This window comes from Arvicanthis niloticus, chromosome 19 (genome assembly GCF_011762505.2).
Source record: "Arvicanthis niloticus isolate mArvNil1 chromosome 19, mArvNil1.pat.X, whole genome shotgun sequence".
Taxonomy (NCBI): Eukaryota; Metazoa; Chordata; class Mammalia; order Rodentia; family Muridae; genus Arvicanthis; species Arvicanthis niloticus.
Genome location: NC_047676.1, coordinates 36,703,949 through 36,725,880, shown reverse-complemented (window position 1 = coordinate 36,725,880; position 21,932 = coordinate 36,703,949). Strand labels below are relative to the sequence as shown.

Here is a 21,932-nt window from a genome sequence, read left to right as displayed (position 1 = left end):
TACACCCTCATGCAAACTCTCCCCCACTTCACCTTCTGGGTCTCAACGCTCTGGGTGTCAACACCGCCCTACACACAAAAGTAATTTACAGCCATAGAAGTCATGTCTACAATTGTGGGTTGATCAGATAGTGGAAAGAGAAATACTATCTACATCTGGTATTGGTACAGCTGTACTTATTGAACAAATTTATTTTATTTTAGTTCATTTAAAAGGATTCTTCTTACTATATTAGGTATGGCCTAAAAACTAATAAAGATTCTAAATTATGAGCAAACGTATTGACTCTTATTACATTTAAGGACATCAATGAAAACAGCTAAACCAACAACAAAAAAAGTTCATATATATAACTAACAACTCGTCAAAGTAAGAACCAATACAGACATTTTTCTCTATCATACCTGAATTATGCCCTTTTGTAAAATAAGAGCTAAAGGGAGAGAAGACATCAAGTAAATACGGCCCTCTAAATCAATATGAGCAGAGCACATAAGAACTCACAAAGACTAAGGAAACATGCACCAGGCCTTCATGGAAATGTACCAGGTCCTTTCCATTATAATATGGCTTCCAGTTTCTGTATTTTGGGATGCCTAAATATATGAATATGTGAATCTATTTCTTCTGCCTTCTCATAGGCATTTTTCCTCTATCTTGTACAACTCCCATGTGTTGGGTTTTGTCTTTTATTATTATATTTTGTTATTATAACTTACAAGTCTGCTTATTTTCTAACAAGAGAAGAGAGTGAATCCAGATAGGACAAATTGGAGGGGCTGGGGTACACTAGTAAGAATACAGGGAGAAGAAACCATAATCAAGATATATTGTGTAAGAAAAAATCTATTTTCAATAAAAGAAAAAATTTAAAAGCTGATTTAAAAGTCTTAAATCCAGGTTACTGAAGGTGCTATTCAATGACATGAATTATTGGAGCATGTATGCGTGTGTTTGTGTATGCTTGTGTGTGTGTGTGTGTGTGTGTGTGTGTGTGTGTGTGTGTGATTGAGAGTGAGGGAAGAAAGGAGAGAGAAAAAATCTTGAATGGCTAGAATAACTGTACAATCTGTTTAAATAGCCAGTCTAAGGACAATATGACACTAAATTTCTAACAAAATGTGTAAAACATGCATTACATATACAAATTACATATATAAATATTATTACAACTTTGTTTATAACCTCATGTTTTGACAACAAATATTTCTAATTTAAAGTATTAGAGGGGTAAGTTTGTATTATTTCCCAAAGAATTAAAGTTTATTCACTCTGCTGAATTTTTCTTGTTAGGAGACAGTTAAAACTTTTAGAATGCTTTTGTTAAACAAAGTATGGGAAACATGTATCATGTACATATAAAGAATGTTCTGTTTGAGAATTGTAAGCACTTCTGTAGATATAGCATAGGAAAGTAACAGACAAAATGGAGTTACTAGACATCAGGTCTATGCCATTAAAATGAAAGGATGAGCTGTATAAAACTAAGGATTTTCCCATCAAAATGACATAATAACATTGTATGGGAAACTTAAGATGAGATAATTTCAGAAGTATGAACCCCAAATGGCATACTTTATATTGTCAATTGGGACTATTTTAGCTTGAACTGAGGTTTTAATTTGTGCATAAAATATACAAATTATAGCTGTTCATAGGATGTTTAATACCTGTGTCTAATGTGGGCTCTTCAAATCAAGGTTAATGTGTTAAATTTCTTCAAACATTTGCCTTTCATGGCACAAATATTCAAAATTAATTATTCTAGCTCTCAGAAATGTAGAGTGGAGGTGGTGGTGGTTGTTACTGTTGTTGCTGCTGCTGTTGCTGTAGTCATTTTCATCATCTGGTACAATAAGCACAGAAGAATTTCTTCATGATATATAACAGTACTCTGAGCTCATCCCCTTGTTATCTCCCTTTCTCTCTCAGTTTCTATGGAATTAACTGTTATTAATTAACTGTTATTAATTAACAGGGCATTAACTGAGTAATGCCCTGTTGTGTGTATCTATCAAATTGTCTTTATTAAACACATAGAAATTTTAACCTAGGTGATCTCAGGTCATTTTGTGAAATAATACCAAGGAATCTTGTCTCATAGACAACGCTTTCAAACGCTCTAGTCTAGTTAATACCTGCATGCCACTGTCCTCTCTTTCACCTCTTTGGAGAGGTGACTTTAGTTTTTATGCTTCTTAAACAAGATTTGAAATTCAACACAACTTTAGTTTTTTGATAATCTTTCACAAGAGGACCCTTGATGCTAGCTTCTTTTACAAAAGGGTTACCAAGAACTGTCATAGTGATAACATTATGTCACCATTACTTATACCAATGTACAAGCAATAACACAATTTTCTATATCACCATTTTAACCCAGGGAAACGCAAATATTCTTAATCTGAGATAAAATCTGCAAAATGAAGCCATACATGTAGATCTTCTAGCTGTTTAGACAACAAATAATGATTCAGACTCCAGTGTGAGATTTGGAAATGGGGTTTGTTCTAAGCAAGCAGAAATCAGAATTCATCTATAATCTTTCACTGATTGCTTTTGATAACAACTGTTCTCTGTTTCCTTTGCTCTAATATGAATGGTATTTTTTTAAAAATGTAAACTGAGTACATCTGTCTCTTTCTCCTTTCATTATTCCAGCTGTCGGGGGGTACCAGGTAGGTAGTTCAGCATCAGTGAACAAAGGACAAGTAACACTGCACCTAGGCCTTATGGGATATTCATTTTTCATCGAAAAACATAAAGGGAAGATTAAGATTCCACATTTAAGCTGCAATTTCAAATGCAAAATAATATATAAATAAGAATAAGAAGATTGATATTTTTATTTAATTAACATATTATTGGATACTAGTTGCATTTCTCTTCTATACTAAGTGTGTGAGTGAAATTTTAAAGAAATTTAAAAAATTAAAACAAAACATTCATATGTGGGTTACAATTTATATCTTTTTACAAATGTAAATGAGCCATTATTCTGTATATACATGTTTTTAAATGAGAACTTATACTTTTCTCTATGACTGACATCCCCCTTCCTATGTGCCCACTCTTGCCACCTCTAGGAAATAGTCAACTTCAACTGCCGGAAACTGGTGGCTACGATGCCTCTTTTTGCTAATGCGGATCCCAATTTTGTAACGGCCATGCTGAGCAAGCTGAGATTTGAGGTGTTCCAGCCTGGAGACTATATCATTCGAGAAGGAGCTGTGGGGAAGAAAATGTATTTCATCCAGCACGGTGTTGCTGGTGTCATCACCAAGTCCAGTAAAGAAATGAAGTTGACAGACGGCTCTTACTTTGGAGGTTAGTAAACTCACGGTGCAAAGTCTCTGAGCACACTAATCCAAAGTCACTGAAATGTCTCTCTGGAGGTCTTGGAGGCATCAAATGTTTGGTGATATGGAAGATGAGCTTTCTTTGAGTTCTGGCAGAAGCAGTATCTATCCTCGAAGGTGCCAAGTTCCAAACAGGTGTATGTATGAATGTATTGATGAGAGGAGAGTTGCAACCAGTTTATATGGAACCAGTTAATACTGGCTGAAAATATACAGAAAGCACATTTTTTTCTTATCCAAAAGTCCCCAGGATGTTGGCTGACTCTTCCTAGCAGTTATAGCAGTTTCCTCTATTGCTCTATCAAGATTTTGAGTCTTTATTTTTGTATGTTCCTTTGTTTTAATATACTATACATAGGAAGTAGCTTGTTTCTTCCTTGACTTTTTAACAATTCATGGATGTAGAGAATAAAGCAGGAAAGCATAGGACTCTGTATTTAGATTTATTGCTAAAAGTGACCATCATCACTGTATAACTGACAAAATTCACATATAACTGACAAAATTCATGGTATCGCCTGTAGCACTAAGCAAAGGAGAGATGTCCATACTGTGTTTGGGCAGCAGCTTATGGTGCTGAAAGGTCTGAGTGTTTGGTTTATTTATAACGTGGATAATGTAAAGTTCATGCTTATGAATATGTTCAGCAGAGTGTGTGATTATGAAATGACTGGGTGATACATGTGCTGAAAAAAAAAAGCTTGGAAAGTTTACAGCACACTATAATTAAGACTGGAATTGTGGGGCCAGCAAGATGGCATAGCAGGTAAAGGTACTTGCTGCCAAGATGGATGACCTGACTTATATCACTAAAATCCAGAAGGTGAAAGAAGAGAACTGACTCCAACAAGCTGTCCCCTTGCACATGCACCTTTGCATACACCCCCTCAAATGAGTATATATAAAAATATGAAGTCAATGAGTGTAGACATGTTTGTGTGAAATCGACAAGCATTGTCACACTACAGCTATATTAAGTATCATGAATGTGGTTCCTTTAAAGACTAGGTTGAGATAGGATCAACCTTTGGTGAACTCAACATACCAGTGAAGGGTGCTATTATGAGACACAAGATCATGCCTAATACAAAATTATCTTTCCTATTGTATGACTTAGTGATGTCACATCTTTGTCCATGACACAGACACAGCTATAATTTTTGGTATTGTGGTGGCTTGTATGACCTTCAAGATCACGTTGGACATTAGCTTTTGCTAAGCTTATAGGCAAGTAAATTCAACTTCATCCAAATCTTCCCCAGTCTTACCTTCTCCCTGGTTTGCATTTCCTCCATAATGCCACATTACACTCCATCAACCATGTTTTCTTATTTGCTCTGGATAAAGCTTCTTAGACTTTATGTCTTGAACTTCGTGAACTGAACATTTTTGATATTCAGTTCTAGATCCTCTTGAAACTTGCTTGTTGTAGATGGTAGTCATGTGTTTTGTGAGGAAGAGCCTGATAATAAATCACCACTCTCCTCTGTGCATATAACGTTCATGGAGTGCTAGCTGTACAAATTACTACTGTTGATATTTGACACAATTGGGTTATTCTACACCGAATTTTATCCTCTCCCTTTCTTATTTATTAACTTTTATATCTGCATATGAAATATAACCTAATTACTTTATTTTAGGGCTCACATTGTTCAGAGGTTCCATCACATGCCACCTATGTGTTCTTTAAAGTGAAGTTTTATTGCCTTGTTCTCCACTCAGATTGTTCTGTATTTTCTGTTCAGTGTGCAAAAGGGTCTTGGTGAATAGTTTTCTTTCAGTTTAGAGCTTTCCATATGTCCAAAGAGTCCTTCGTTCATTTTCTGGATGCTAGTGTATTAAATCAAGATTTTGTCACTAAGAATATCCATGCTACATTTCTAACATCATAGCCAACATTTCGTAGCTAAATAAAGCACTGTTGTACACATCTACTTGTAGATGGACACACATACAGACACACACACACATGAGCACAAAGACTATTCTATAAATGTACATATGTTTGTTTCTATAACCATCCGCATCTATATAAAGCTAAAATAAATTTCTACTGATGTTTTTAAATTTAATCAATTACCATGTAGAACAGTCTAGTTCAATCTCTATTGTACTTGTAGCTCTTATTTTAATAGCCGAGAGAGTATGTCCCTTGTAAATTTGTTTTCAATTTAGGTATGCAGATATAATTACATTTATAAGCTACAGTACAGTTGTATGTATATATTTTGACTTCATTTTTACAGTCTCCATGGACATCCAAAGGCACCAAGATTAGCATCTATTTCTCCAGCCCTCTCGGTGACACAATACCACATAGTTGTAATGGACTTACAGTTGTTTGTCACACTCTGCATATTACCCAATGTCTTAGGGTTACTATTGCTGTGGTGAAACACCATGATCAAAAGGCAAGTTGTGGAGGCAAGGGTTTATTTGGCTTATACCTCCACAGGAACTCAAACAATGCAAGAACCTGGAGGCAGGAGCTGATGCAGAGGCCATGAAGGGTTGTTGCTTACTGGCTTGATTTACATGGCTTGTTCATCCTCTTTTCTTATAGAACTGAGGACCACTATCCCAGGAATCTCACTAATGAACTGGGTCCTCCCCATGCACTCACTAATTAAGAAAATGCCCTACAGGCTTGCCCAAAGCTCTATCTTATAGAGGAGTCTTTTTTTTTTTTTCAACCAAAAGACTTTCACCTGACTGTAGTTTGTGTCAAGTTGATATAAATCTAATTAGCATTCCTAGTAAAGCTCTAACCTCCAAAACTGCTTCTCAGTTTGCATACAATAAAACTTACTCTGTGTTAAAGAATTCCATACATTTTACAAATGACCATTGTCCTGTGTACATCCTCATTTTAATGTCAAGTCTCACCACTCTTGAAAAGAAAAGAGAAATAAAATGCCCTGTACATCACTTACTTGGTCCTATCCCTTCTAGAGCAATCACTGTTATGTTTAAATTGAACTTCCAATTTCAGTTGTAAAATGCAATTATGAAGATAATTGTAGGGTTTGACTTCACTTTTTTAGGTCATGACCTGGATACAGTCTCATATTAGCTATAGGAGCTATGTTACTAACTCTTTGGGTTTTGTTTCATGGGCAATCTTGTTTTCTCCATGAAGAGAAAAAAATTATTTTTCTCCATTTCCAATTGACATACATGAAAATTCCTTTTTATTGTCTTGTTTCACTAGCAGACTTTACCAGCATTTGGTTGAATTAAAGAGGCATAAGGATTATTATTATCATGATACCCATTTGGGAAGAAACAATCTACATTTTTGCCATTAAACATAGTACTAGTTGAAAGGTGTTTTGAAAAATCATTTAGGTATATTGATTATATTGAGAGTAGTCTCCATAATTATTTTAAATAATAAGTGGAATATTTATCTTGTCCACTTTTTTCTGTGTGATTTAGAGTAAATCTTTCATCAATTTTTAATTTTATTGTTATGAATTTTAAATTCTGGATAAAATAGAGGATATTTGTCTTTCATTCATTAACTTGTTCTGTAGTTGATTGCATTTACTATGCTTATGTTTTTATGATTAATTAATTTTATGAGCGATACTATTCTTTCTTTTTATATCCCTTAATGTATTATCTGGCTTTTACATTAAGCTAATTCACACTTCACAAAATGGATTTGTAAATTGCTCTCTGTGTTCCTATTTTATAAAAAAAAAAAATTATTTTGCTCTCATTGCTCCCTTCACCATGTTAGAGAATTCCCTAATGAAAACAAGGATTTCATTAATAGAAGCAAGGATTCATTTTTGCAAGGTTATTACATATTTACTCAATTTCTTTATACCACGGATATAATGTTTATTCAGCTTACCCACTCTTTACTGTGTAAATTTGGTTAGCATGATTCATCTACAAGCTTTTATCAGCAGTAAAAGTTCTGAGTAAATGAGCATGGAGCAGGTGCTCGATGTCTATTGGGCAAACGTACAGGCAATAGAGATACTGGAATGAGTAAAGGAGATCAAATATCTGCAATTACCTAGGTTTTTAACTTGCAATTGCTTAAAGAATGGCAGAAATAAGCTGTTTTATTAGACCATGAAGAGAAACGCTTTAAGAAACTTAAAACAGGGGGTATACAAAGTGTCTCCCACCCCCTACAGCCATGGAAAGAATTAGAATGTAGGCAAGTGGGATTAATGGAAGGTCAAGGCTTCTAGGTGAATAGTGACAGTAAACACAGCAATAGGGACTAAAAGCATTTCACTGTTCAGGTCAGCTTGATGGTGATATAGTTGATGCTCAGAGAGAAAGCTAGGGGAAAGAGTGTCTGGCTAGTGGAAAAAAAGAGCTACCAGACTCCTCCTTTTTTCCACTTTGGAGATAAACTCTGTAATCTTAAGGTTCCCTTTACAAGGAAGGATATTAAAGTCTATCCACAAATGTCTGAGTTCCCTGATTTTTATAATCTGTCTGCCCCTTTTCCAAGAAGTTTCCTGAGTCTCACGTATAGGGATAGTATTGTAGATGTATCAACTGGGGATGGGTACTTTATTGTTCTTTGTATTTTGACAAGGTGTAGATTTGTACAATGATCTCCAGAAAAAAAAAATAATAATACTAAAGGAAGCTTCTCTGAGGAGGGGTGACAGTTATACTTACCTGTGATCATTAGAATAAGTATGTAGAATGCAGCCATATTGCAATGGTTTAGGAAAGTAGGAAATGCTCTAGATTCTGTAGCCTCCCCAGTCATGGCTATTTAGCCAGGTTTACAGTACTAGACATGAATTTGTTCTGATTGGATGGGTCTTAAGCCCAATTATATTGCTGTTGGCTACTGCCAAATTATATTGCACCGTAATGTTCATTGCTCTACTTCAGATTTGACAGGAAACCTGCACTTATGACATCTTAATACTACGGTAGCCTAAATAAGACCTAAAAAATGACAGCAGTTGACAAACAAATTTGAATGGAAGAAATCTAATGAGGACCCATCCCTAAATGAAAAGCTACAAGAAGTTAATGATTACAGAGAATGGGAGAATTAGTCTTCCTGAGAGATTAGTCCTCTAATTGGGCTACCTCTACTGACTACCACATAGTCAATCCTAAAACCACATACATTCCCCTGATGACTAAGGACTTTGAATGTTTCTTTAAGTGCTTCCTGGCCAATCTATATTCCTCTGTTGTGAATTCTCTGCTTAGTTCTATACCCCATTTTTGATAGGGTGGTTTGGGATATTTTGGAGGTTAGCTTCTTGAGTTCTTTATATATTTTGAATATTAGCCCTCTTTAGAATGTGGGGTTAATGAGGATACATACATACTTACATACATACAAACAATACAAAATGGACTCTGCAAGTCACACACACACATTTATATGTTTATATATGTATATGTTTATACCCATACACACACATATATATATTTATATTTATGTGTGTATGGCAGAAAAATAAATAATAAAACAATAAAGATAAAGTGATAGAGATAATACTTAAAGAAAAGGAGAGTTTAGAGGCAGAAGAAAGGGAAGAGGAGTAATATTCATAGAGGAGCAGGGGATTGTAATAGGGGATTGAAAATGATCATAGTATATTATATATATATTTCACAATGAAACATTATTTCTTACAATTAACAAATGCTAATAAAATGGATAAATGAATCTCTGTATAACACATAAAGGTACTGAGGGTCATATCATACTGTAAATCTGGATGTATACATGGAAGGAGACAAATCTTAGCTAAGCATTTGAATTTCAGACTTCTGTGTTTTCTGACTGTGGAACCTCTGCTCCAGAGAGGTATTATTATCCTCTAGGATATAGATGGAACATTTGCACAAGTTTCGCTTTCTCTTCAAAGATGCCAATTATCCTTTAATGTCGGCATTAACAAAGGTCTTTTGAAATCTCTTCTTCTGCCCTATCTAGTCTCCATTAAAGTAATCATTATGTTAAAATTCTGGAGAAGAGGTAAAAATATTACATAGCTCATTAAAATGTTAAAATAGATATCTCTGCATCAAAATTGTGTGATTTAAGGAAAATTTGCCGTATTCCTAGAATACTATATTTAGTTATTGTTATGAACTCTATTATTAAATTACCTATTTGTGGTGTTTAGCTTTTCACTCCAAAATGAGGTCATCTCACATTCCACTGCCAGTGTGTGATTCAGAAGGTCTTATGACATGATAAAAAGAAACAATACACTCATGAAGGAAATATTTACTCTAATGACTCTTCAATCCTAATACATAGTGTCCAACAGCCTGCTACAAATTAGAAGAGAGAATCTGATTTTAGCTACTTACTGTGGAAGTATGTATCTTTAGAAATTTTACTTTCCAGAATACATTGAGCCAGATAAAGTTCAAGTAACACTTGAAAACTTACAAAACCAGGACGAAACAAACAAAACAAAACAAAACAATCAGAACCGAACACAAGTAAAGATCATCATTGGGACCAGTCATGAGTTCTCAGAGGACTAAAATCTCTCTAGTTATTCCATCTTTCCTCTATTGCATTCTTTTTAAAAAGTTGATACTGTCTTTGAAGATGGTGTGAAAAAGCTGTTGATGTTGAAGTCACCATTTATTCCTTCAAGTTCCCACCCTACATTTGCCAAAAAATCTAATCAGTGACAAAGCAATTCATATTTTTATAGTTGTTTGCTTTTGCATCTCTTTCTTAAACCTTTTTCTCCAGGCTAAGTGAAGTGATTGTTTCAGTGCTGCTAAGACAGCTCTGAAACCTCTTTCAGAAGGCCCTGGCCTAGGTAGATATAAATCATAGTTCCTTTGTGTGGGTTCTTAGTCCTGGTAACAAAAGAACTTAGATTCAGAAAGAAACTCAAAGACCATTTTGTGTTTAGAGATTGAAAGATAAAGAACAAAGTCAACAAACAGTAAATCTTGTAAAAGATTTTGAAGGAGTAGGAGAAGGAGATGAAGAAAAGGGGGAGCTGTGCCTTTCAGTTAAAACTCAAGAAATCAGACATGTTCTGAGATGAAGGCCAAGAAACAGTTTCACAGTGAGAGTGAGACTGAGGGAGTAAGAATGACAAGAGGGTCAGGGAAAGAGATAGATTATTAAAAAAGAGAAAGTAAATTAGGAGTGGTCTAGAAAACTGAGGAGAAAACTCACCAATAACAAGGCCACCCAGTGCATGACCATCTATAAGAGATTTATAACATCCACTGCTCTGACATCTGTACTTCACAAGTTTTTTTCATGGGCATTGTGATCATTACAGAAAGCCCAGGTGAGAAACATCTCCCAGGTTTTCTCTGAAAACTTATCATGAAGGGGATAATTATTTCTCCCACATCCTAGAATTACTGTAGGTATGTCATCTTTTTTTAGGGTAGTCTCCTGGCCTTCCTGCGTGACAATCCTATGCAATGTCCTACTGTAGATCAGAATAGTGTATGTCCACAGAGTCTAAAAGGTAGTAACTTTTCCTTCATTAGTTTCAACCAAACTTTGATATCCCCATTTATTCAGAGTAGTTTAAATCCTAAAGATAGTCATTTATGAAGCTTTTCATCTAGTGTTGCGAGGAAAACGGCAGACAGTGTACTAGCTGACCATGTGATGAGGTCTGAGTAGCCTCTAGGCTTATTAATGCCTCTCTAGCTACCTAATACCTCCCTCTTAGGATTTGAGAACTGAAAATCATTTAGGGGATGAGCTATTATTAGTCAATGTGGCTACTTCCTGAAAAGTAAGAAAGAATGATCACAAGAAACCTATGCCCCTCGATCTGTCCATCCTGGGTGGACTCTGGCAAAACAGAGCTGCCCAGGGAACCAAGGACAGTAGCAGATTCTGGCCAAGACTGGGAACAGAACTGCTTGCCTTCACATCTGAACCCTAAAGTTTCCAGACCAGTTTCTGTCTCATGTTCTCATCAGATAGAAAATAAATGTTCGCCTACATCCTAATTCCACAGTTCTCTTGCTTTATAAAGACATTTTTAAATGAATCATAGCATATTAAGAACCAAACCCCGATGCATGATGCACTTATGAAAATCAAGATGAAAATTACAACATTTTACGTTGAAGTAATAGTATATATATCAAAATTAGTAGAAACATCTAACGCGCCCCCCTTCGAGCTTTGCGTCCGCGGAGAAATCACGAGACGCAGAGAACAGGTAGTTACTGTGAAACGAGGCTTTTTAATCTTTATCACCCACGTGGAGAAACGCGGAGAGACGCGGAAGGGGCGAGCTGAGGAAGGGGTCCTGCTTAAGTACAGTCCAGAGTGACGTATTCACTTTTGATTGGCTGTTCGCTCACCACCCAATATGCCTCAGGATTGGCAGTGACTAAGGAAGCCTATCTGCTTAGCAACTGCGCAGCTAACAGCAGCTTCCTACAGAAACACTCTCTTGTTATTTATATTATGTTTGTGTTATTTAAATTTTATGTTTTTTTAATAATAGGCTGACATTATGCCATTAAATGAATTTACATTGATGAAGAACTGATGGGAGATTTTATTCCCCACCCCAGAAAGTTAGTATGCATACCTCAGGAGGTTGAAGGAAGCATGACTTTCACTTAAGCTCTTCAGAGGAACCACCAGACAGAACATATATCACCATTATGGATCACCTTAGAGAAGGCCACCTCTTGGAATAATGTTTTAAAAAATTTCTTTGTAGAGTAAACCTGCAATTGTGATTGAGAGTAATCAATAAGCCCTTACTCCCAAAGGTCAATTCATGTCACCTCTTTGTGCCTTGCCTGTATCACATGAGTTCTAAATCTCTCAGACTCTGCTCATGGGTTATACTTCACATTGCATCATCCTGGAATGTGTCTGGATCAGTTGTTTTGACTGTATCTTAAAATAATAATGTCAGAAGCCTTAGACAGTGGCTCCAAAATTGTGAACAATCTGACCCAAACCATGTTTCTAAACTATTCAGGTATTTCCCCTCAGAATCACTTAATCTACTGGACCTCAATAAGCAAAGATGATTCTTGTAGATTGCCAATTTGCCTTTTTAATGCATCTCATCTTTTCAGTTTGCTACATGCTCATCAAATGTGTAAGATATGCCTCGTGTAATATTTTTATATATCTGCTTGGTACTTTACTCCTGGTACTCTCATAGTACTCAATATATTCAATTATTTTTTACTACTCTCAAATGCTAAATTAAGGATTTTGTGGGATTAAGACCTTTTCTGGAAACAATTTAAACCATGGAACTGAAGCAAAATGGCAGTCATCAATGCTAAGATTCTTGCACTGTGAGTGGGCTCATAAGAGATGGGTGGGTATGTAGGTATATTTCGATTTGACTACACTTTCAGCCATTACACTTTCTTCTTTCAAGACCTAACACTCAAGAAACATTCAAGTAGCACATTCAGTTTAGCTGTTCCCTGTGTTAAGCTATGTTTTCATTTTTAAAACGGAAACCAGCACAAATCTAATGAGACACTGAGCTAAAGAAAAAAATAAAGGAAGCATATGGTCCTAAGAAATTCAAAGAGAAACCTTCTAAAATCGCTTTCTAATTTTGAATTAACCTCACTACCTTAAGGATCAAATAATATAACACTCTAGTTTAAGACAGCAGAATTGGAAAACTAGCCTATCCAGAAGAGTTTTACGAAGTTTTATGGAGTTTTATATGTGTTTTATATCCTTTGCTGGTCATTAAGGTAGTCACTGACCACGTATAGTCATTTCTTCTAACACTGCATATTTAATCAAGTATGCTAAATTTTATTGATATCTTTACATTTAACACCAAGCCTATTACTTAGCTTTTACTAGGTAAACCTATGTTGCATCAAATCTAATTTTGAAACATTTTGAATGTAGTTTTTGAGTGGTTGCTTTTGTTTGTTTTTAGGGCTGTGGGTTTTTTTTTTTTTTTTTTTTTTTTTTTTTTGGTTTTTCGAGACAGGGTTTCTCTGTGTAGTCCTGGCTGTCCTGGAACTCACTCTGTAGACCAGGCTGGCCTCGAACTCAGAAATCCACCTGCCTCTGCCTCCCAAGTGTTGTTGTTTTTAAGACAGGATCGCCTGTAGTCCAAGCAGATCTTCAAATCACTCCAATATAATTTCCGAGTCTCGGTATAGGTTTGCTTATAAAAATCTTGTCCTACTTGACAAATTCATTCGTCATCTGCTACAGTTGGGTGTGACTAATGAGCTAGCATTAGCAAAGTACTTGGTGTTCTTTGAATAAGTTGTGAAAACTATTATTCTGTTGTGACATCTCGTTAAAGACATTATCCTGCTTCATTATGTTTGTGGAATCTGAGGGAGAGAGATGTGCATCTGAAAAGGTAGTTTCCACAAAGTCTATAAGCCCAGCAGCTTCACTGAAGAGCTCAGGATTAGACTTTACTTGTAATATACCACTGCCTCTTGCGTTTTTAATTCCACCTTAAATTCCTAGAGCAAAGGAAGTTGTGTTGAAAAAAAAAAAAAATCCCAACCCAGGGTTTCTACTCCTTCTTTGACTATTTACTTCCTGGACAAAGGACACACAAACAACCTTTACATTTACAATAAGCCTTAAACAGCATAAGAATTGGGCGGATACCTATCCTCTATGCTATTAGAATATACTTTCCTATCAATAGCCCCAAGTTACCACTTACTATGTGTCATCTCAGTTTTTCTTAACTCCAATTGGCCAGCAGACAGGGCCATGTTTTTATGGCTCACTTAATTCATGGCAGCTTCTCTCTTCTCCTTCAGCTTCTTCTTGCCTTATGGTTCTCCTCCCAACCGCAAGCTAGAAAATTCTAAATCCCACCTATTGCTTCTGCCCAGCTATTGGCAGTCAGCATCTTTATTTACCAATCAGAAATAATTTGAGAGCCGGGTCACACAGGTCTACATTCAGATTCCAGGTCTTGGGAGCCTACACCTAGCATTATAATCGACAACAAGACCAAACTTCAACAGAGTTAAAAAAAAATGATCATTCTTCAGTGTTATCCTTCAAGACATGAAGTTTAGACTTGGAAGCAATGAAAGACTTTATCAAAGCAACACTTTTAATGTACAAAGTAATGCAGGTACACAAGCTGCTTAGGGCTTTGACACTGTATAGCATTTCAGTTTAACACATCCTTGCACATCTCTCATAAGTACATGAAGAAACAGAGAGTGTGTCTATATGTATTTCTTGGGCTTTCTTTTTGGCTCATTCTCTTTGTTTGTTTTATCCTATTCTTGTTTGTTTTTATTTTAGTATTAATTTTAAACACCTGTTTGTTTTCTAATTAAAAACAACAACAAAAAAAAAAGGAAATGAAGGGTGTGGATTTGGGTGGGCGGAAAGTTGAGAGGAACTGGAAGGAGTTGGATGAGAGAAAAACCATGATCAGAATATACTGCATATATATATATATATATATATATATATATATATTCAAAAAAGAAGCACTACTTTTGAGTAAAGACCTGACTCGGAACTCTGCTGTTTGAGTAGGCTCATTTGGAAGGCCCTGCTGCTGCCCTGCTGAGGTGCACTGCTGGTGGACAGATGGCTGGTTTCTCACTGTGCCCTCATTTCAACTCCATCTCTGGCTGGCTTTTCTGAGTGGCCTTCCACCTGTGCTGTGCTGACAGTAGATGGAGGCAGTTCATTATGGACCACATTATACATACTTTTAGATTTAGACCTCACTTCACATTTGAAGGTCTAACTAGCTCTCACCTTGCATCCTTATCACTGATTGCCCTTGATTCGGCATGTGTCACCTGTTTGAGGAGCTTCGGCACATTTTATTGGTTGATGCTTCCTCTCTCATAATAGCCCAAATTAAATTAACAAAGTCTATATTTAGGATCAAGTCTATAAAAGGATCATGAAGCAGCATGATGCAGCAGTAAGCTCGGCATCCAAAGAGCCAGGCTCTAGTCCCATGGCCGTGGGGAGGAACTAAATGCGTGTCTCTGAGCAATTTGTCTGGAGTCCAAGAGCTCAAGACTATAGTCTGTAAAATGAGATTATTAAGTCAGACACCTCCTATGGTGCCTTCAAGCTGAACAATTCATTGGAATGACATTTGGGGGAAGTAAAACATGCCTGGCCAACTCTTTAATTTTAGGTGTCTAAGCATGTAAAATGACTTCTGAACTATATTTAAGGTCATGTTTTCTTTTCTTTTTCCTTTTTTTTTTTTTAAGAGAATGTGCCTTTTCTTTGTGCTATCATTATTTAGGATGTTGACTTTATGACAGTCAACTATTATTTTGACAAGAAGTCAGGTAAAACAAAATAAAAATGGCTATGCTTTGAGGTTTCTTAAAATATGTTGAGACAGAGAGGGATAATAGATAAAGGACCGGAGTCTTGGAGAACAGGAGGGTGGAGTCTCTGAGATTCTGTTTTGTATCTGTAAATTTGGATTAATGGCAATTCTCCCCACATTAGGTTTGCACAAGGAACTAAATGATTCAACATATGTAAAATGTTTAAAACAGTACGTGGTCTCTAGTATGTGCTGTGAGTTAAGCATTTAAATATGCAAAGGGGCCAATGTCATATAAAGCAAGAGATACACATAAAAGACACTGCCAAGAAATCATCGATTGGATGCTCATGTCAACTGAACAGTGTGTGCATTCTCCTGATTGTGTTTACCTGAATGTGGTAGCACTGAAACACAGCCTAAATCAATGTGCACAATAGAGGATGGACTGTGTGGATGGAATAAGTATATCTTAAAAGATTTTTAACTGAAATAAAGCTTCAATCTTTTCAATTATATTCACTTCACTACATGCACATATACATACACACACATAAATATACATGAGGTGATATGCTAGAGTTTTGTGAAATCAATATTCTCTAAATAACTAGTCTTAAGGTTCCAGGTGTGATGCTAAATACTTTTATAAATATAATACTCTTTTACCATAATAAAAGATTTTGAAATTTTCAACAATAAAAGAATGGAAAATGTACAATGAGTTAGATGTATATTACATACAGTGTAATGTATACATGATATACATGGTATACATGATATAATTACACGATGTCCTATTAACTTGTAAAGCTTTTCTTTTTCATGTGTTATTTAAATTTTTCTTAAAATATGTAAGATGTCGCATTCTTAATTATCAATATTGGGAATAAGAATGAGAATATTTTTTAAAGAAAATATGTTCCAAAATAGTTTTTCAATTGAAAATGAGGAGGGACTTAATTAATTATTTTGTACATTTAGTACAAATAAAAAAAGCAAAGATGGATGGGCTTAGGGCTGGTATTGACAGGTTCATTAAGAGCCCTGTCTTAAAGTCCCAGGTGTATTATACAAAATTATTAGCAAAGCTATTCCTTTATAGCAATTCAGAAAGCAAGGACTCTTCACACATAGATGTTATTGTGAAACCCACTTATGTGCATACATTTACACATTCTCTCTCCTTCTCTGTCTCTCTTTGCATTGTTACTAAATCAATCTGCATTTACTCATCTTAAGCATGCTAGTCAAATGTGATGGTTTTTTACCTTTATCTATGGAAACACTTAATGGATGAGCTTTCGTGTCTGTGAGTGTGAAATTGCCACCCAGGATAGCTAAACTCTAGATAATAAAAGAAAAAGTGTTCAATCATTTAAATTGCATTTTGTCACCTGATTTTACAAAGTGTAACAAACTAATTGAAATGTTTAACTGTCCTTAACCAATTTTAACTGCTAGAAGTATTTTTAAAGTACTGTCTACTATGTTACGAGAAAGACAGGGAAAACCCTAAATTAATATTTTGATGGTATACATGAAAAAATGTCCATAGATGAGCTATAAAGTGTATACCTTACGAAAGAACTAGGAAGTGCAACAGATACACCTCTATATATTCAACACTAGTAACTCATCAGTAGTGTCTCACATTAATACAGTCATACCACACATTAATGAGAAAGTCAATCAAATACTAAAAGAGATCAAAAACTTTACCTAAAAAAAACAGCGTTTTTTGAAATCTTAAATATCCTTTGTGATGCAATAATCCACATTTTGTATACATACTTATCCTCCTATTGTGTAGATTTATACTAATCTAAATTATTTATCTTAATTTATATCATTTCAATTACTTGTCATGGGATTTAAGGCACTTATTACTGCAAAGCATCTCTGTGTTTTCTGCCTCGACACAGGTGTGAAATATTGATATAGTTCATCTTGATTGTTGAGGGTCAAAAGGTTGACAGAGACAGTAAAATGATTGTATTTCTAAATTCTAACAGATCACTGGGTAAAGTTATTATCAATATTTTTAGCATTTTTCAACATGGTAGGACACAAAATGATTTGTATTTTGTCATATGTCTCCTTTTTTGTTTTATTAGATAGGAAATAATGTAGGGAAATATTAAATTTCCTATTTTAAAATTCTGACTTACTGTTCACTTCTCCTTTCCTCCAATCTCCCCCCTGCTCCCCCTCCTCCTATCCCTCATCTTCCCCCCTCCACCTCTCCCTTTTCCTTCTCCTCTCCTTCCTCCTCCTTCCCTTCTTCTCCTCCACTTCTATATTCCCTTTATTAACTTAAGGATACCATGATTGGTTCCAAATTTCTTAGGGTATCACCTTGATTAGACCTTTAGTAATGGTTCCAGGGTACCATACAATACTAAGTCATCTAGAAAACATCATCAAACTGCCAATAGTTGAGGGCCTTCTAAGTCTGTAGTACTTTCTCACTCTCACAACTTACATTTACTGTAGAAATGTGTGCTTATAGGGGCAGTAGAGAGACATAGAAGGAATAATATGAAAAGCATCAATCTTTCAATCTTTCTCATCCCTGTCCCATTCTCTGGAGTAACTACATTTATGTTCAGGCTTCTGATGATTTTCTTTATTGGTCAGGCTATGCTAGAGGAATGGAACTGATAGAATGAATATATATTACAAAATGGGTTTTAGTAGATTGTGCAGTATTATCTGGGTAGTCCAACACTGGCCGTCTCAACTGAGAAAAGTTCAGGCTGATTATTCCCTGAAGCTGAATATCTAGCAGTCCCAAAGTGGAACTCAAGACCTCGAAGATTCTTGGAGAACTCTTCAGTCTACATTGGAAGGCTAAAAGGCTAGGTTTTTATGTCAGGGGAAGATACCAGAAACATAGTAGATGCACTTACCATCAAGAAACAAAAGCAGGCAAGCAGAAGCAATGTTTTCTTTGACTTCTTTGTATCTGGGATGACAACCAAAGATACCACCAACTCCATGGGAAGGTTGCCTTCACACCTGAGGCTCTAACTTTTGATACTCAAGACACACACAATAAAGAGAGAGCACTGACACCTATGGTTGTCTTGTAATCCCAGCATTTATGACACACACTTGCAGAGCACACAAACACACATAGCCATACTATAGTAAATAAATTGGTGTAATTTAAAAAGAAATGGAATTGCAACATCAATCTTTTTCTTATTTACTCAACCTATAACGCTGAACCTTATTAAATATTTTAGTTATCAAAAGAGTTATTATTAGTTCTTTACCTACATAGTTTTAAACACTCAAACTTCCCTTTTTATAATTTATCCTCAAACAAAAATGAGAGAAAGTTTAAGGGAATAATGCAGAGCTAATGAGGAACATTTGATAAAAATAATCCTAAGAGCTGCTGAGTCAGTCTCTTGACATACCTGGTTCAAAGAACTCCTCAAATTTCTGTGTCACAATTACCATGTTTTGGGAGCATAAATACCCACCTTTCCTGTTTAGTGATGGGTATGGCTTATTTTAGGAAACAAAACTTACAGTTCCTGCCATCATTAGATGGAATATCTTTGAGCACAGACCTTTGTTGATAAAACTGGAAAGGGAAGACAAACTCTTTTATCTAAGTTTTATAGAAACAATTTTGAGAATTTTTCTGCCTCAGGAAGTATGGAATGAGTATGAAGCCAAAATAAACTTCTCAAAACTGGGCACTGAAGAGATAAAATAAAAAAAAAAAATTTAAGTGAAATACCTTTACAAATGCAATACAGTGTCCCCAAAGTGTCTAGATCTAGAGGTCCTGAGAATTATGCAAGAAAATAAACAATTCCCACTAGCCACCTAGTGAGAAGTCTATAATGACATAAGAAGGGTGAAAATGGAGAAAAGAGCCAGTGCATGGAGATGTGAAATTTCATTTCCAGAGGATACTTTTTAGAAAGATATTTTAAAGTTAATGTTCAAATTCTTTATATTAGCTGTGTGCATTGACCCACTTGCGCCTGAAGCAAATGTTGGAGGCCCTGACATTAGCCAGGGAGAAGAAAACAGCTCCATGGAGAGAAAAGAAAGGACTGTGAATAAACCGACCTCTGAGGGTTGGCTCTGTCAATGCCACTGAAAGAATAATTCAGCCTTTCCAGGAAAGATTTATCTAAAAAATCTAAAGGCATTTCCATGACTATAGGGATTTGGATTTGAATCTACTGCAGCTTCATTGTGTTGGGAATGTCAGAAAAGAATGAGGCTGAGCCTTGAGCTTCAGAAGCGTAAATGGTTTAAGCTGGAAAAAGGAATTGTGAGGATAAATAACAACTAAAGATGAAAAAACCTAAATAATAAACAATTGAAAAGAGACTTAAAAACACACTTCCTGCACACTCCTGTGTATGTTATCACTTTATTTCATCCCGTGGTTTTTTTTTTTTTTTTTTTTTTTTTGTAGCTCTTATTTTTCAAGAGATTTATTTGAAGCTTTTCATCTAATTTTCTAGAATGTAGTTTTAGAAGAGAAGAGAGGTAGGTGTTATATCTTGTATATACATAACTTCCAGTGTAGAGTGAAAAATTATAAAGGCCATTTTATGAAATATGTGTCGATTTCTTTGCCCTTAGACCTGGGCAGAAAAGTGCAGATTCCAGAACAAGGAACTGAAAATAAGATTTCAGGCCTTCATACCCCAGGACACTTGCTGGATGAATTACATTCCTCAAGCCTCAAGCAATAGGCCCACCTATGGGCGGAAGAGGCCTAAGGCAGGAAGACACATTCCTGACCATAAAAAATATGAGCCATCTAGGTGGGGCTGTGACTGGAGGAAGTGAGAAATGTTTTATAATGATGGTATAGGGGACAGTGACTTGGTAAGACTATATTTTTGAGAAGAATGAGTGTGCAGAGTGATTTTCACATGACTCTAGATCATTTGGGCTAGATTCCTCTAAAATGTTCCACTGTTCTTGGTTACCCCTCCCTCCCTTGGTCTTCCAGTGCTATATTCAAAATTTGTAAAACAACCAATCATGTATAACCGCATGAAAATGCCTTCCTTTCCCCACCCCATGCTATAAAAGACCCCTTAGCCCGCCATTTGAGGCCAAACCTTGCTTTTGGAGCTAGAGAGCTTGTGGTTTGACCGCCAGCTAACTTCCCTAATAAAGCCTCTGCTGATTGCATCCAGGTATGGTTTCTTGTGATCTTTGGGTGGTCGTGATTTCCTGAGACTTGAGGAAGGGTCTCCCGAGTATGGGGGTCTTCACCAGAATGATATGATCTAGACTTGAAATAGGAACAAATTGGAACTTTTTTGATAGAAGAATGATGAAACTTCTGAGTTGAATTATAAATATTGTTTTTTTTTTTTTTTAAAAGAATATGTATTACACTCTGATTGCTGAAACTCAATCACAAAGACAACTTAGTTACAGTTTCAGAGTACAGTCCATTGGGGTGAAAGTGACATGGCATCAGAAGCTGAAACAGGAAGTTAGTTACACTGTGTTCTCAGTCAGAGAGCAGGTGATTAGTGTTGGCACCCCATTCATGCCCCACTTTCACCTTTTAAATCATTACAGAAGCCTAGGCCATTGAGTGGCAGCTCCCCACATTTTAAGGTGTCTTCCTACATCAGTGATTCACTGTAGAAACTCCCTAAAGGACATCTCCATTGTTTGGTCTCCTGGTTGCCTCCATCAAATTTACAGTCCATCTTAATAATCACATGGGCTAATTAAATGTTGGTAGGTAAATGTCAGGAGAAGGGAATGTAGCCTGAGTTAGAGAAAGAAATCCTATGAAATCACTAGTTTGCTTCAGAAAACACATTTTAATGAACTGAAAACATTCAAGTTTAACCTAAAATGAAGCAGATCTTAAAATATGACCTCAGGGGGGAAATTCCTGTGGTAGGTTTTGCCTTCCATTTTTTGAACTGAAACTTGTATCTCATTCACAGATTAATAGATTTAGAGTTGATCCAGATTGGTTTTTTTTTTCTTTTTCATTTTGTTTTCACTCTAAGTGGACCCATCACGGGCCATACAAGGAAGAACCTCAAAAGAGATAAAGAAATTTCCTGCTCTTATCTCCAAACTAGTGACTGTGACCTCCATCGGCTCTTAGACTTAACAGTTTGATTTGAAGGCCTCTTCTCTTCTGCAAGGAAATGCTGCCATATGGCCTACATCGTGGTCTTCCATTTCCACAACCACTTAATATGCTCAGTTCATGATGAAACACCAGCTCCCGGCTGGGAAATTAAAGTAGTGTTCAGCTCTTCTCAGCAAGAAAGCTGCAGTTTGATATATTCTG

The 21,932-nt window shown here is 35.9% G+C and overlaps 1 protein-coding gene across 1 annotated transcript in view; it reads left to right on the top strand.

Moving 5' to 3' along the window:
- The window catches only part of Hcn1 (hyperpolarization activated cyclic nucleotide gated potassium channel 1), a 347,574-nt gene that overhangs the window by 285,128 nt on the left and 40,514 nt on the right, over positions 1–21,932 (top strand). Inside the window, exon 6 of the mRNA XM_034523345.2 lies at positions 3,087–3,327. Within this exon, the coding sequence (XP_034379236.1) occupies positions 3,087–3,327 (241 nt within the window). The remainder of the gene's footprint in view (positions 1–3,086; positions 3,328–21,932) is intronic.